Raw genomic sequence first — 17337 nt, 5'->3', positions numbered from 1 at the left:
GCAGCTCACTCTTTATTGATTATGAAGGAGTAGTATCCATAAAGGATATTTAATTCAAGAAATTATGGAAAAATTCACAGAAAATGTATATAATCCTTTCGTGAAGCAACCGGTAGGATTATCACAGTACCATTTAATTCAAGAACTTGTGACAAAATTATAATTCAGTAACACACTTAATTTTTTTCACGAGTTAGACATACGACGTAGAAATTAAATTCATGAAATTATGAAAAAATCGCAACTAAGTAGCTTTTTTTTTCTTTGTCACAAACAATTTTCACTTAGCTACGCGATGTAGAAATTTAATTCAAGAAATTATTAAAAAATTCTCAGTAAGTAACAATTTCTTTCTTGAAGTCAACTCATGGATACACACAACAAGGAAATTTTAGTAAAGAAATTATAAAAAATATTTGTGAGTAAGTAACAAGCTCTTTATTGATTTCACCTCTTGAATATACAGTACATATACTTCATTCAAGAAAGGTGATTAAACACATCTTGAAACTACATGCTATTTGTATGCCTTTCCTTGGCACCTTTCCAAACGAACAGGAACTCCCCAATGGTTCCTACACATTACAAAAAAGTGAGCAGTACGAAAACTCCACGTTTTCAACCAAACTGGTTTTTTAGGGCCCAATCGGAGAGATCTGTAAATTCGACATTGCTTTATTACATTTTTTTAAGGTACATTTCGCCCAGGTTACGTGCGCGCACGTACCGAGGTCTAAATGAACCTTAAAAAAAATAAAATAAAGCCACTTCGACTTTACAAATATCTCCTGATTTGTCCCTAAAAAAACCAGTCTGGTTGAAAACGTGGAGTTTTCGTACTGCTCACTTTTTTGAAATGTGTAGGAACCAGTGGGGAATCCCCGCTCGTTTGGAAAGGTGCCAAGGAAAGGCATACAAATAGCATGTAGTTTCAAATCGTGTTTAATCACGTTTCTTGAATGAAGTATCTGTACTTTATATTCAAGAGGTGAAAACAATAAAGAGATTGTTACTTAATAAAAAATATATTATATAATTTATTGAATGAAATTTCCGTTTTGTGTGTATGACTTATCTTAATTAACTTAATAAATCGATAATGAAGTATAATTTTTTCAGTAATTCGTTAACGATTTTTCAGTAGGGTGGTTCCAATTGAAAATATTGTTTGATAAAGAGAAAAAAAAAGCACATAACTTTTGATTTTTTCTCAGATTATTTAATGTATTTTATAAGTATTATATACAAATCGTGAAAGAAATAAAGTGTTTAACTGAATTAGAATTTTTTAATAATTTATTTAAATAAATGTTTTTTTTGTTTATACAACAGGTGAATTCAAGAAAGAATTTGCTACTTAGACTGAGAATTTTTTTATAATTTCTTGAATTAAATTTCTAGGTTGTATATCTAACTTTTGAAAACAATAAAGAGTTTGTTACTTACTTATAATTTTGTAATAATTTCTTTAACGAAGTTTCTGTTTTGTTTGTACAAAATGTGAATTAAATAAAGAATTTGGTACTTAGTTACAATTTTTTCATAATTTCTTGAATGAAATTTCCGTATTGCATATCCAAGAATTGACTTCAAGAAAGAAATTGTTACTTACTGAGAATTTTTCAATAATTTCTTGAATTAAATTTCTACATCATTTAGCTAAGTGAAAAATGTTTTTTTGTTTATCCAACAGGTGAATTCAAGAAAGAATTTGCTACTTAGACTGGGAATTTTTTCATAATTTGTTGAATTTAATTTCTACGTCGTATATCTAACTCGTGAAAACAATAAAGAGTTTGTTACTTACTTAGAATTTTATCGTAATTTCTTGAACGAAATGTCTTTTTTGTTTGTCCAACAGGTAAATTCAAGAAAGAATTTGCTACTTAGTTACAATTTTTTCATAATTTCTTGAAAGAAATTTCCGTATTTGCGTATCCAAGAATTGACTTCAAGAAAGAAATTGTTACTTACTGAGAATTTTTCAATAATTTCTTGAATTCAATTTCTACATAATTTAGCTAAGTGAAAATTTTTTGTGATAAAGAGAAAAAAAAGTTACTTACGGTTGATTATTTAACAATATATAGAATGAAGAATCTGAACTAAATATTCACGTGATGAAATCAATAAAGAGTTGTTTACTTACTTAAAAAAATTTTTATAATTTCTTGAATGCAATTTAAACACTGTGTATCCAAGAGTCGACTTCAAGAAAGAAATTGTTACTTACTGAGAATTTTTTCATAATTTCTTGAATCAAATTTCTACATCGTGTATCTAAGTCATGAAATTCTTGAATGAAATTTCCGTATTGTGTATCCATGAGTTGACTTCAAGAAAGACATTGTTACTTACTGAGTATTTTTTCCTAATTTCTTGAATTAAATTTCTAAATCGTGTAGCTAATTGAAAATTGTTTTTGATAAAGATAGAAAAAAGTTACTTACTTGCGGTTTTATCATAATTTCTTGAATGAAGTATCTGTACTGTATATCCAAGATGGGAAAATAAAAAGAGTTTTTTATTTACTTACAAATATTTTCATAATCTCTTGAATGAAATTTCCGTATTGTGTATCAAAGAGTTGACTTCAAGAAAGAAATTGTTTTTTTTTCATAATTTACTAAATGAAATTTCCGTATTGTGTATCCAAGAGTTGACTTCAAGAAAGAAATTGTTACTTACTGAGAATTTTTTCATAATTTCTTGAATTAAATTTATACAACGTGTATCTAAGTCATGAAAACAATAAAGAGTTTGTTACTTACTTGAAATTTTGTTATAATTTCTCGAACGAAATGTCTTTTTTGTTTATTCAGCAGGTGAATTCAAGAAAGAATTTGCTACTTACTTACAATTTTTTCATAATTTCTTTAATGAATTGTCTTTTTTATTTACCCAGGAGGTGAATTCAAGAAAAAGTTTGCTACTTACTTACAATTTTTGATAATTTCTTAAATGAAATTTCTGTATTGTGTATCCATGAGGTAACATGAGTGTGTTACCTATCTACAATTCCTTCATAATTTCTTGAATGAAATTTCAGTATTGTGCATCCAATAGGTGAAAACAATAAAGACTTTATTACTTACTTGCGATTTTATTATGATTTCTTGAATTAAATATCTGTATTGTGTCCAGGAAGTGAATTCAAGAAAGCTATTGCTACTTACTTACAATTTCTTCATAATTTAATGAAATGCATGAAACTATTCTAAAGAATAAATACGGGTTAAGCTTAAAGATATTTATTGCTTAAACGTATTAACATATTTTTTAAAGAATTTGCTACTTACTTACAATTTTTGATAATTTATTAAATGAAATTTATGCATTGTGAATCCATGAGGTAACTTCAAGAAAGAGTTTGTTGCTTACTTAGAGTTTCGTCATAATTTCTTGAATGAAATGTCTTTTTTTATTTATCCAAGAGGCGAATTCAAGAAAGAATTTGTTCCCATGTGTCTGACAATAGATGTATACAAATTCCTTTTCTTACATCTCCAACGTTTTATTAGACATTCTAAACGTTTGATATGCTAGCATACTCTAAAAATAATGAACCCATAACAATTTAATGCAAAATATATTTTTAATGAGATCATGCTATTTATAATATTAATACAAAAATATATTACGATACACTATTAATATCAATGGTCAACTTTGGAAATTTTGAATCTGTTCCATAAAATAGTTCACCATGTTCTCTCTTGATATTATAGCTATTGTCTTCTCTTAGTTCGTAATCAGTAGAATAATCATTATTCCATTTTGAGTCATACACAATTTTTACTGGTGCCTCATCAACAGGCTCAATATACTTTTCGTCTTTGGTATTATTTGGATCAATGACAGTTTGATCATTGGCAGTAACGTTTGCTGGTGCTTTGTTTTTCATCGATTCATCTTTATATTCCATCGTGATATTTTCTGACAATGCCCATTTTATTTTTCTGGCAATTTCACTGTCTATTATCACATTATTTTTACACAGGTAACAGTTTCGGCACGTAGACAAGATATGGTTTACGATATTAGTAGAAGAGTAGGCCATTCTTTTATTGATCTTCCGTTGAATGCTAATACCTGAAAGGTGACGATTGGATGTATCAGTATGTAATGTGTTACCTGCAACAGTAACAAGGAGTTGTCCTCTATCGTCAAGGATTATTTTTATGTTGGCATTCTCCTTGAGCGCAATCTTATCTGGAGATATCAATCTCGCATAACCATCAAAATAAGAGCGGAATTTTTTCGGTATTCCAAAGAAATTTAATTCCTTACTGTCATGACAATGCATACATAAATTTCCAATAGCGCTACCATCTGTACTTGATTCAAAGTTTAAATACTTCTCTTTGTCATCATTCAATGCTACAATAACCTTGTTATGTAAACGCAATCTATTAAAATGCTCCATATTCGTTTTTTTTTTTAAAGATATTACTTATGTGTGTATCATTCCAATGCGTAAAAAATACCGATTTAATACATGAAACCGATTAGGTAGTGTCAATAACAGGTCATATAATACCGCGGGGGAAGTCACATTAAGTCTCTGACCAGTCAAAGAGTGCACTTGTTAGAACTGTAAGCATATTTTGACATTTTAAGTTATGTACAAAAATAAAAAAATAAATAAATTTGAAAAATTTCGAATTTTTAATTAAGTTTGTATAAGCCACTCTTAGGCTATATAATTTATTTAATGAAAAGAAGAAAAAATCCCATTGAATTCGGCAAACGAGACTCTCAAACCCAGGACAGCTCTTTAAAAGATACAAAAAACTACAGCATTAACACAAAAATTACAATTTTCTCTTGCGCTAACAACGTGAAATTCACACGGAATTTCATATTCTGAGATGGTTAAGTGATAGCAATAGACTGATAAAAAAAAACCTAATCACTATTCTCGACATTTTTTTAAAATAAAAGAGCAAAATATGAATCAGATTCAAGTGTTAGACACTCATCAATATAACTCTTAATGAAATTTGACAATCGTTCGAATGACGTGTTCTGCTCTATGCACACTTCGTCCTCGGCTTCAGTTAACGGACACGAATCCCATATGTCGGCGGTTGATGGTGCTACCTTCTCAATAATCCGTATTTTCCTGTGTCTTTTGCCAACGGATTTGTTCGAAGTTGACCTGGGCTAAATAAATGTTTTTAAGAGAGAAGAACTTTTTTCTCCATCAATATCAACAATTAAAGTGCAATTAAAATGATAGATGGTCCTTTTTTTAGAGCCCCCCTCCCCCTCCCCCTCCCGGGAGGACCCTGGGCACCGGGAGCATCCTTCGAGGTAGGCGGCTCGATACCCGTTCGAGGTGGGGGTATCAAACTTCACAACACTGTTTAAATAAAACAGTCTTAACTTCTATCTCGAAAACACCTAAGTGTTTCACTGAAATAATAAAAAACGGCTTCGCCCAAATAATATTTCTTGACGTTGCTGCGAAAATATATTTAGAAATTATTAAAAAAACCTTTTTTCCTATGTCAATTGCTTATCGAAGATGGAAATCTTGCTATTTAAAGTCCCCTTTGCAAGAGGCCCACTTATCATTTAAAGTATATTAAAGAGTTATGGTAGATCTTATAACTAGCATATGCCTGCAAGTGGCTTAGCGCATAAGTACAGGTTTAAATGTGATTTTAAACTTTTAAATTTAAAATCGTTTTTTTTTTGTTTTTTTTTTCAAATATTTTTTTTTTTCTTTAATTGCAATTTTGAATTTTTTCATTATGATTTATATTTGTTATAATTTAAAATGTAAGGTTTTTTTTGTTATAGAAATTCATGATAAGTATTCCATTATATACCACTAATTTGGTTAATTAAAGAAAATGAAATATATTTTAGAAAAAAATTTCAAGTTTTACTCATCAAAAGCTATGCGCCTGAGAAAATTTACCATATTTTTGAAAATAGGGATAGAAAAAAAAAAAATTATGTATATACTTACAAATTCTGACTGGGCTTCTATATCTGAACTCCTTGGCAAAACTTGAAGGGGGTCAAGCTCACAATCTTCAGTAGGCTGAGCTGAGGCATTATATGAAGCAGTCCATTCCCTTTTCAAGTTCTTTCCATCTGACATGGAGCTAACACTAGGGTCAGAGGACCCTGTCATTAAAAGATTTGCGGTCATTGGGTGGTCCAGGTCACGGTTACTTCTAGCAGCTAATTTTATAACTGATGGTCTTGCACGTTGAATTAATATAGCTTCTCTATATATTTCCTTATTTTAAGAAGTGGGGTTATTGCACGTGTACACTTCATTGAAAAAAAAAAGGATAAAATTTAGCATGAAAAAAAAAATGAATTTTTTTTTTTTAAAATAATTAATTTTATATTATTAATTTAAATTATTTTAAAACATTTTTTTTTTTCAATTAAATAAATATTTATATTTTCCTTTATTATCAAAATTAAAGAATCATTGTTAAAAATTTAGATTTTTTAGAATGATTTTCATCTCTTAAACTAAGGTAAGCAGCATATATTCTAAATTGTTTTGGTTCTTCTTCTAAAGACTAAAAGCATCATTAGGTGAGCCCTACTCCCTGTCTATGTACCCCATCCTTCCTGTCTGAGTATCTTGTAAAAGAAAACTTAAACCAACCATTTTGTGAATTAAAAACAAAAAATGCCAATTAGAATTTTTATCCACGCACTTATCGAAGACGAAAGAAGTCGTAATAGATTCTAAATTGTTTTGGTTCTTCTTCTTCTAAAGACTAAAAGCATCATTAGGCTACTATGATCTAAAAATATCACTGAAATACATTTTTCAGCAGTACATGGTAGCGAACTATAAGTAAGGAACAAACCAAAACTCTAAAAGGAAGGAATTTGTAACAATTAATACATTAAAAGAATTAACATTTTATTCTAACCCCAAATTACCGATCGAGAGCTAAGCACTTTTTTTCAAAAACATCCCTAAAAAGGTTAACTGATCATGATAAAAATCACACCATAAATGCAGACTGGCCTGGAAGTATTTTCAAAAACACACCTAAAAAAAAAAAAACACAAAAAAAAAAAAAAAAAAAAAAAAACCCCGCTGATATTGATAAAAGGAAGCTTCTGTAACATATAATGCATTGAAAGAATTATCATTTTATTCTAACCCCAAATTACCGATCGAAAGCTAAGCACTTTTTTCAAAAACATCTCTAAAATGGCCCACTGATCCTGATAAAAATCGCACCGTAAATTTTAGCCTATAAGAGAAGTATTTAGAGGTTTCAGCTCCTAAGAACAATAGGCTTCTAAGTACAAAAGTACCCCTTAGTTCTAGTGTAAGGACAGAATTTCTTCCTTAACTTAATGACAAGACAATTTCTTTTTATTATAATAATGAGAAAATTTTTACTCACCAGAAATTGCTTAGAATTATCCATTTTCTATGTAAATGCTTACAAAAAATGTCACTAGTGCTATTTTCAATAAACTATTCAAAACTGTTGAGGAATCTAATTTGAAACTTGACTATATACAAAAAATAATTGACAACTAAAAAGACTCACCGGTTTTTCCGACACGGATTTAACCTAAAAAAAAAACTTGTATATCATTAAATAGAAATTCAGTTAATTGTGTCAGAAAAAAACTTGAACCAAAACAGATTATACCCAACCTGTTTGGTACGGGGGCGTACGCAAAGTATATAGCTTCAAGCAAATTCCATATGATATTTCAAATTGCTATAGCTTCTATAGAAATGGTACCTCTTTGCAAATGACCCTGGTAACCCAATTACTTGAAAATATACACACATCTCCATGCCTCAGGCGTAGGTTTTTCCTTGTCCCTTTTCAAGTAATTGGGCGCTTACTACTATCTTGTTTACCAAAGGTAAGGCAATTGAGCTCGAAGTCATAGAACATGGTTGGGGGGTACATACCACCAAAAATTTAGAGTTGTCATATTTGAGTAGCAGAAGAGTTAGGACTATCGTAAGGACAAAGTAACGATTTCTACCATTATGTGCTCTGGAGTTTTGTTACAATTCTTTAAGAATTACCCCTGAATCACAAAGGCTGTTTAATTAGAATCAATAGCTCTTTTGAAAGTACGAAAGAAAATTTTAGCGTAAAGAGCGAGGTACTGACGAGGGGACCAACCTCCTCATATACGTAATAATTTCTTCTCGTTTTAAGTTTTAATGTCGTTCCTTACTTTCAGTTGAAAAACTTGTTTTTTTACATTTAATTCAATATTAAAAATGAAACATGTGACTAATAAATTGAATTGAATTGTCTTTTTTGTAAATAATGCATCAACACAATAACAGAAGATTTTTCATAATAAGCTATTAAACTGCCACAAGTTTCCTATATGCCACTGCGACATGTTTTATCCCATATTGCAGGTTTTGCAATATTAAAAACGAATCTACTGTTGTAGATTCGTGTAAATGACTATTGCCTTTTTGAAAATAATGCGTCAATACAATAACAGAAGATTGTTCATAATAGGCTATTAAACTGCCACAAGTTTCCTATATGCCACTGTGACATGTTTTATCCCAAATTGCAGATTTTAAAATATCAAAAACAAATCTACTGACTATTGTCTTTTTGTAAATAATACATCAACACAATAACAGAAGATGTTTCATAATAAGCTATTAAACTGCCACAAGTTTCCTATATGCCACTGCGACATGTTTTATCCCATATTGCAGGTTTTGCAATATTAAAAACGAATCTACTGACTATTGCATTCTTGAAAATAATGCGTCAATACAATAACAGAAGATTGTTCATAATAAGCTATTAAACTATCACAAGTTTCCTATATGCCACTTCGACATGTTTTATCCCATATTGCAGATTTTAAAATATTAAAAACAAATCTACTGACTATTGTCTTTTTGCAAATAATGCATCAACACAGTAACAGAAGATTTTTCATAATAAGCTATTAAATGCCACAAGTTTCCTATATGCCACTGCAACATGTGTCATTCCATATTGCAGATTTTACAATAATAAAAACGAATCTACTGACCATTGTCTTTTTGTAAATAATGCATCAACACAATAACAGAGTATTTTTAATAATAAGCTGAACTGCCAAAAATTTCACAAGCTATCACATTCTATAAAAACCCTGGTTGACCACTAACTCAAAAAGGGTGCTGAACTCAGAATATTCAGCTTGGTAGTCTAGTGTCTAGGAACAAAAGAGCTTCGACATGATATATAAAGCTGAAGCAAACAGTTTTACCTTAATTCTCTTAAGCAAGATACAGAAATAAGAACAGGGCTAAGTAGTTGCAGTTTAAAGGTCCATATCACTAATACAAGAATAAGGATACTGAAGGTCAGAATAATGACAGTGGTCAAGTATGGCACCAAAATATGGGCCTTATGAAAGGTTGAGATAAGCATGCAATATATTTTCAAGATCGATTCTCTAAGTATAGGTTTAAGTACTTATTCAAATGACTGTATAAAAAAACAAGCTGTGTGAAATATCTTATTTCATCACCCTTTCTAGGGCTATAATGAAAGAAGGCTTAAGTTGGATAGGTTGCCTTTATGATGAAGAAACAAAGATTGAAAAAAATCGAACTCTTCTTTTTAGACTAAGAGATGCAGTAGACAAAGTTATAAGAGAAGAACAATACAGTTTTAGAAAGGATAGAGGATGTGTTTACCAAATTTTCCCTCTTAGCTTAATAATTGAGAGGTTCCTGAGTTATCAAACATCTTTAGTCCACAGTTTTATAGATTATGAGCAAGCATTCAATTCTGTTGACAGAAGCCCTTTAGCAAAGGTCTTATCCTTGTATGGTATACCAGACAAATAAATTAAAGTAATTAGAGCAATATACGAGAACAACATTGCTGCCGTTAAGGTAGAAAATGTGGTTAGCAGCTGGTTTTGCATTAAATCAGGAGTTAAGCAGGATTACGTCATATCCCCTTTTATTTGAATCATTTTGATGGAATTTGTTCTAAGGAGCACAGCAAAGACAGTGAAAGAACATGGAATCAATTGGGATAGTAAAACTCTCCTAGACTTAGATTATACTGATGATTTAAGCATCTTAGATGAAAGTGTGAGCAAAATGAATGACCTGTTAGAGGTTTAGCATTTTCAGGGTGCTAGAATAGGCCTGGAAATTAATGTTAAGAAGACTAAGCTGCTAAGACTAGGAATAGGTGAAAATGAAAAGGTGATGTTGCGTAACAAAAAGATTGATCAGGGGGACAGCTTCACTTATCTTGGGGGTATTATGAGTAAAGACGCTGGGAACACTGAAGATGTTAAAAGTAGAATAGCCAAGGCTCAGGGTGTTTCTTCACTGTTGAAAAAAGTTTGGAAGAATATTAAGATAAGTCTGAAAACCAAGATTAGAATATTGGAAGCTACAGTGATGACAGAAGTCAAATATGATTCTGAAGCATGGCTGCTGCAAAAAAGGAATGAAGATTAGCTAGATGTTTTCCAGAGAAATAGCCTACAGAATGTTCTGGGTACCTGGCTGACTGAAGGTATTTCAAATAGTAGGCTGTGCAAAAAATATGGTTCAATCCCACTTTCTAGGGCTATAATTAGAAAAAGATTGAGATGGCTAGGGCACGTTCTGCAGATGAATGATGACAGATTGCTGAAGATTGTCCTTTTTGTCCAACTGTCTAGGGCTAAATGAAAAGCAAGTTGTCCATGGTTGGGGTGTGAGGATGTCAAAAAGAAAGATTTAAGGAAAATAGGAACTTCCTGGGAGGTTGTAAAAAGAGAGGCTTTGAATAGATTGCAATGGAGGAGGATCGTGCGTAGCTGTGTTGGCCCCAGGCAGCTTGGTTTTGTGGTGAGTTGTTAATAGCAGTAGTAGTATATTTAGAGTCAACATGAATAAAAAAATTTCTGTTGTGTATATTGTATTTAAAACTATGTTTTATTAGAATTTTGATTTCTATCAGTAATAGTTGCTCTTTACATAAAGTTCATTATTTCTATTTGATCCAAAGCTCTGTAAATATAAGGGAGGCTACCACAGTCTCCTTTAACTCCTGTATATTTACATTCAAGTCTAATATGTGTCCAACATCCAGTAGAATGAAACAAAAATGCCTGAAAGAACACTCCTTCAATACTTCTCAGGAGGGGAAATGGGATCTGACATATCAAAGATAACATATAGAGTCTTCATTTCCAAAGTTTTCAAGGAGTATTCCAATACATCTTTTTTTACAAGGATATTCCTCATAGATGTCATGGTGCAATCCCCCCTGGAAATTATAAGACATTAAAAAACATGTAAATAGGAAAATAAAAAACCTTCTCATTTGAATTGTGGTATAAACTAAGTTCCTTGTAGCACCCTTTCCTCCTTTAAAAATTTTCTATGATGCCAAACACCTCCTCCTCTTTTGTGTTGGTGAGCATAAAAATAAGATCTTGTATGTTATACAGGAAATATACTTCTGTAATAAGAAGGGAGCTATCACCCATATTACAGTCTTTGTCCAAAAATATTTCTTGGAATAAAGGGGGATTAGAGTTTGAATCAATGAACAACTTATTTCAAAACAGCTAAAATACTGTTATATTGCACAGTCTTCTGTCTTATATTCAGGCAAAATAACTTAACAACAAAATTTTACTGCCTGTACCACTAAGTAGAATCAAGAAAAAAATAGAGACAGCTGGTCATTGCCTCCTACCAGCTTGCATTGTACTGCTACAGAAATTAATGTATAAAAGACTTCCTATACATGTCACAGGTAGAAACAACAGGGCTTTTCTCTGTGCATTTAAAGTGGTTTTGGTAACATGTGGGAATGTAAGGTGGGGAAAAATACCAGAAACTCAAAGACCAGAAAGAGCCTTAAGGCCAAACTAACTACACAAAGTATCTATTAGATTTAAAGCATCCATCAGATTAATGCCCCCCCCCCTCAAAAAAACTCTAAATTTACTTGAAACTGAGTGTTAAAAAGTTTAAAGTATTATGAGACACTATTTGAGGCTGTTGACATACCCCCCTCCCCACCATAAATTCACAAAGATCAACCTGATCCCCTCCTTAATAGATAATAAATACTCATCATTTTACATTATTTCATCAAGCATAAAATGAATTAAATAAGTTAAATGGTTTTTAAACCATTGTCCATTTTTGCCATTTATTTTGTACAGACATCACACCTTTGGGAACAAATGGCCCACTGCACTGTATTATGGCTACTGAAACCTGGAGGATTAATCCATAGTTTGTCAATAAGTGATTTGGAAATCTCAGAATTTTTAATTGGTATATTTTTGGTCTTCTTTGGAGCAAAATTGTTTTTACTGCTAAAAGTTTGCTGATTTTGTGGGTTTGCCTTTTTGTGTTTATTCCTTATTAGAAGATGGTCCACAAAGCAAATTTGGAAAAAAAAAACTAAAATTAGCATATATTTGCACAGAGCCAATGGCTATATCTGTTCCCACTGTGTAGAACTGGGGTGCAGTTATGACAGCAGTGATAATTATACTTGTAAAGAGCATAGAACTAATTTCGTTAATGTTGTCTCTTTTCAATGTGTTGCTTGAAAGCAGTGTGTAATTTGACTCATTGCCTGTGTCAAATATTTTGTAAAATGGAAAAAATTTGCAACTTGCCTTATCTGCACTGCAAATCCCAACATGTTAACTATTGACAAGGTAAAAAATGACAGACTTAAAAGATTTACAAATTCGAAAGTTTATTATACTTGATTGTTAAAAATATATTTGTTTGTAGCAGATGAATTGAAATATCAACCTAGCATTAGGTTTTGAATCCAATTGTACATTTTACCTTAGTTCTACAAGCAAAAAAAGAACAAGGTGTTGCTTTAAGGATACCTCAGCGGCTTCAAAATGGAATTTGCAAGGGTATCAATTAGCATGCTTGGAAGTAATGCTAAAAAGTACATTGAGTGGTATGTTTAAAAATAGTATAATAAATCCTTTTTTTCTAAAAGGAAACCCTATAATAAAAAAGAGTAGTATAAATTGACTTGCAAATCAACACTTTTTTTCAAAATACAATGGCTGCTAGTCCAATAATGCACACTTCCCTCCTCCCCTAATGGTGTCATATATAGCCCAATATAGGGCTTTATATATACCCCTATATATGAATCTGGTACCATTAAACGGGTTGAGTGCATTTTCTTTGTAGTTACCATTACAATGGGAAAGAGTCATCAAAGAAGAGGGAAAGAGAGGAAATTGAATTGTACTGTTAGTTTTTTATTATTGTATTTCCTATAGAAGAGCCAAAATTCTCCAGTGGTACCACAAATTAAGGTAAATTTGTTGTGGTTGACCACATCTAAATGAAACTGGGCTAATAAAATAAAAAATAATATCTTTATATTTGTAGATAATCAATTTGAAAAATAGAGTGATGTAATCAAGAAATGGAAAATGCATAGAGTATATAATTTGGGCTTTATATTTGCACATTAGGAGAGGGGGAGGGGAATTAAGTAAAGTGAAATGCTTTTAGGAATGACACAAGTAAGTATTTTAAGATTTTCAAAGCTGTTTTCATAATGTTTCCTTCTCAACAGCCCCAACTTTACAGTGATACCAAATATAATAATTGTTTGGCTTGCATATCCAACTTAAGGCCTTGAATGGACCTCAAATGACTAATTCTGGGAAAGTTCTAGTTTATTGGCTCTACAGAAGGAAACAATTTAATAAAAAAAATTAGTACAGTTTGCTTTCTTATTTGATGCTCCTTTTCAATATAATAGGCTAGTTGTTATCCTGACAATGCACCCTCCTCAATGGCTTATATGTAGTCCTAATTAAGGCTATTTCTTTGTTGTTTATCATTTTGTTATGCCTTTTCTTATCCTCTTTCATAATTCAATAATGACTTCTGAAGGAAATTACATTCTGAGCCCTTAAAGGGGCAACTACCCCTCCCCCTCCTAGCTGAATGACGGTGTCATATATTTGTATTAATTTAAAAAAACTTTCCACAGAATAAGTTTTCAAAGAAGTGATGCAAGTGATGATAGTGATGCAAATATGGCCACTTTAGCTAGATTTTGATAATGTGAATTAGTTCAAATTGAGATAGTAGAATAGTGAATCCCAGAGAAAGAGACTGAGAAATAGAAACCTCCATGCATAAAGAACAATAAATTTAATAAAGGAACCCACCTGCTCCCCTTTGAAAGAAGATCTTTGGACATTGAAAAGTAAATCGATTAAGTACCATCTATTAAGTTGTTTGAATATTGCCAGGTAAATAAAGACACCTGTGAAGTTAATAAACAAACAAACCTGTGAAGTTTGTTTGTAAACATTGATGTTCCAGAACATTTTTCACGTGATCCCGCTTTTTTAAATTTGGCGCTGATAGAGTGAAACTACAGTCCGCTATTCGTCCTATACTTGTAAAAATGCCGCCGAAACGACCTTACACGAGTCCGAAAAAAGGACCTGATCAGTGTGCAGCTTGTGGTTGTAATTTAGATGAAGAATCAGGTGTAATGATTTGGGATGGTTGCAATCAATGGCTTTGTGTAGATTGTCTCGAAATGACTGAGCCGGAGTAGGCTCTCTTAATAAAGATGACAAGGCGTATTGGATGCAAGTGGCATTGTCCTATGTGTAAAGGTGACAAACAAGCAAGACTAAATGCATCGGATATCCAAAATGTTATTACCAAATCCCTTGAATGGCTTCAACCGGCCCTAGCGGTCATTCAGGATCTTGATGTGAAAATTAAAGATGCTGTCAAAATGTCTTTTAGTGAGTTTAAGCGTGAAGTGATCGAAGATATGGATCGTACATTTCAAGCCATTGAGACACGGATAGATACCCTCGAGCAAACGTCTGGCGCCGCCGTCGACCAGGACTTGCTGAATAGTCTTGTAGTCTCGCAGGTACTGGCTTTAAAAAGCGACCTTGATAGCTACTTAGAGAACAAAATGAAGCCGTTAATAGTCGAAGATAGAGACAGACAGAAATGAAAACTGGGCCTTGTTGTCTTTAAAGGGCCAGCAAAACCTGAAAATGGACAGTTTATGCAGCAGTATATGTCCCAAAAGCGTAGCCTCCCCTATATATCCGTCATAAATCCCCGTCGCTTAGCTAAGCCAATTAACCAAACTAGCTCAAACTCACCAATCATTTTTTCCGTTGTCAACCAAGAAACAAAGAAACAAATTCTCCAGAAGACGTATGAAAAGAGAGGAACTGGTAGAATTTAGATAAGAAACGACGTATCCAAAGCAGAACGGACTAAAAGAGCCAAGCTATATGAAGAGTTCCAAGCTCGGCAAGCAAATGGAGAGAAGGATATTGTGATTTGGGGTGGCAAAATCGTATAAAAAAACTTGCTACCTCCAGCCCCTCCAACTCAGATGGAACTCTGGGCTGCCGAAACCTGTACATAGTTTCTCTTCTAGTAAATTATTAGATGTAAGTGATAATTTTGATAGCGGGGAGTTGGACGATTGATTTTACAGTGCTAGTACTCGACAAAATATTGATTTATTGAGTTCTGAAAGACCATTAACTCCCTTTGATAGTGGAGGTTCTGGAAAGATTAGTGCCCTTAGTGTTTTTTTCAGCAATGTTGACTATCTAACTTTAAAATTTCAAGAAATTAAGTGTGTTATTACATCAGGTGCTTCAGACATTTATGCCTTCTGTGAAGTGAAAGCAAAAAGGACTACTATCCCTCTGACAGAACAACAGATACAGATACCGGGATACAAAATAATCAGCAACCTATCAAAGCAGGAAGGAAGGGGAATTGTCCTATACATCCGAGATACTTTCCAGGTAGGAAATATTAATATTGAATCTGATTATGAGCCTTATCTAGAACAAGCGTGGATATCAATAAACCTACCTGGTGAGCCAATACAGATTGGTACAATTTACAGAAGTCCAAGTTCCCCTAATTTAGAGAGGTCCTTTTTAGAAGTAGTAAAATCAATTGATAGAAAAGTAGCGCTGACAGGAAATCCTCTCATAGTTGGGGATTTTAACCTACCTTCCGTCCAATGGATAGATGGCTGTGGCTATTCTGGACAGAAATCAGTTGTACCATTTCTTGAGTGTCTAGCTAACTATTCACTTTACCAAGCTGTAAATTTTCCGACTAGGCGCTGGGATGGCCAACCCCCGTCATTGCTGGACCTCGTAATAGTAAACGACCATGAAACGCTCTTCAACGTGGCCCCACTACCGCCCTTCGGTGCAAGCGATCACGCTGCCATACGATGCTCCCTTAGACTATATCCAGAAAAATCAGTTTTTACCAAACATGTGTATAGAGATTACTGTCTGATGAAGCAAGAGATGGCGGGGCAGGATTGGTCCTTTATCACTGAGAATGATGTTGATAAATCGTGGAATATGATGAAGAAAATACTGCTAGAGGTCTCAGAGAAAAATACTGCAGTAAGATGGGCTCGTAAACCAAAAACGCTACCAAAAATTTATGACCAAAGAATTAAAGAAAGCAAGAAATAAAAAGAAAAGGTATTGGTGACTATATAAACAGAATATACACAATAAGAACCACTACACAAAATATACCAAGACACGTAATCAAGTCAGAAATCTATCCAGAAAGTTATTTGAACAGCATGAGGAGGCTGTAGGAGCAGCAAGCAAGTTAAATCCAAAACACTTTTAGGATTATGCCTCAGCCCGTAAACCTGGTAGACACTCTGTTACGCGACTTAAAGAGAATGACCATATATTAGATGACCCAATAGAAATTGCCAATGCCATAAATAGGCAGTTTAAATCTGTATTTACTCCACCTCATAATGCCCCTCTTCCAGACCCCCCACCTATACCATCATAACCCCTATGCCCCCGATTACAGTCAATAGGTTAGATGTAGAGGCACGCCTAAAAAAGTTGAATCCAAATAAGTTGGTGGGACCTGATGGTGTATACCCAAGGCTTCTTAAAGCATTGCATGTTGAACTATCAGGCCCGCTCACTCACCTTTTTCAGAAATCCCTTGATGAAAAGTGTATCTTGCAGGATTTGCCCACGGCCCACATAACCCCCATACATAAGGGTGGCAGCAAAGAGGACGCAAGCAATTACTGGCCAATCAGTATCACCTCTGCAGTCGGGAAGCTACTAGAAGCGATTGTTAACACTGCAATCCTGAAACACTTGACAACCAATAAACTATTCTCATCATGTCAGCATGGCTTTAGGTCTGGTCGGTCAGTTGAAACAAACTTGATTGATTCTTATAATTATATCACCGATCTTCTAGACCAGGGGTTCCCAGTCGACATCATACTACTCGATTTGGCAAAGGCGTTTGACAAA

At 33.0% G+C, this 17337-nt stretch overlaps 2 protein-coding genes across 7 annotated transcripts in view; both read right to left on the bottom strand.

The window, feature by feature from the left end:
- Positions 1-17337, bottom strand: part of LOC148948866 (uncharacterized) — a 289113-nt gene that overhangs the window by 258436 nt on the left and 13340 nt on the right. Inside the window, exon 1 of one of the 6 annotated variants that reach the window (XM_089094769.1) lies at positions 11061-11116. The exons of the other annotated variants lie outside the window; for them this stretch is intronic. The gene's annotated coding sequence lies outside the window, so the exon portion shown is untranslated. Of the gene's footprint in view, positions 1-11060; positions 11117-17337 lie in introns of those variants that run through there. 6 annotated transcript variants of the gene reach the window in all.
- Positions 4933-6166, bottom strand: LOC148948867 (uncharacterized). The gene is made up of 2 exons (XM_089095040.1): positions 5981-6166; positions 4933-5166 (listed from the first exon to the last, which is right to left on the bottom strand). Exons 1-2 carry the CDS (start codon positions 6164-6166, stop codon positions 4933-4935), a joined length of 420 nt encoding a protein of 139 aa, XP_088951166.1.

The sequence above is a fragment of the Artemia sp. Qi Xiang Cuo genome, chromosome 9 (assembly GCF_049724085.1).
Source record: "Artemia sp. Qi Xiang Cuo chromosome 9, ASM4972408v1, whole genome shotgun sequence".
Lineage (NCBI taxonomy): Eukaryota > Metazoa > Arthropoda > Branchiopoda > Anostraca > Artemiidae > Artemia > Artemia sp. Qi Xiang Cuo.
Note: the sequence above shows the minus strand (reverse complement) of the source record. Positions and strands in the feature narration are given on the sequence as shown.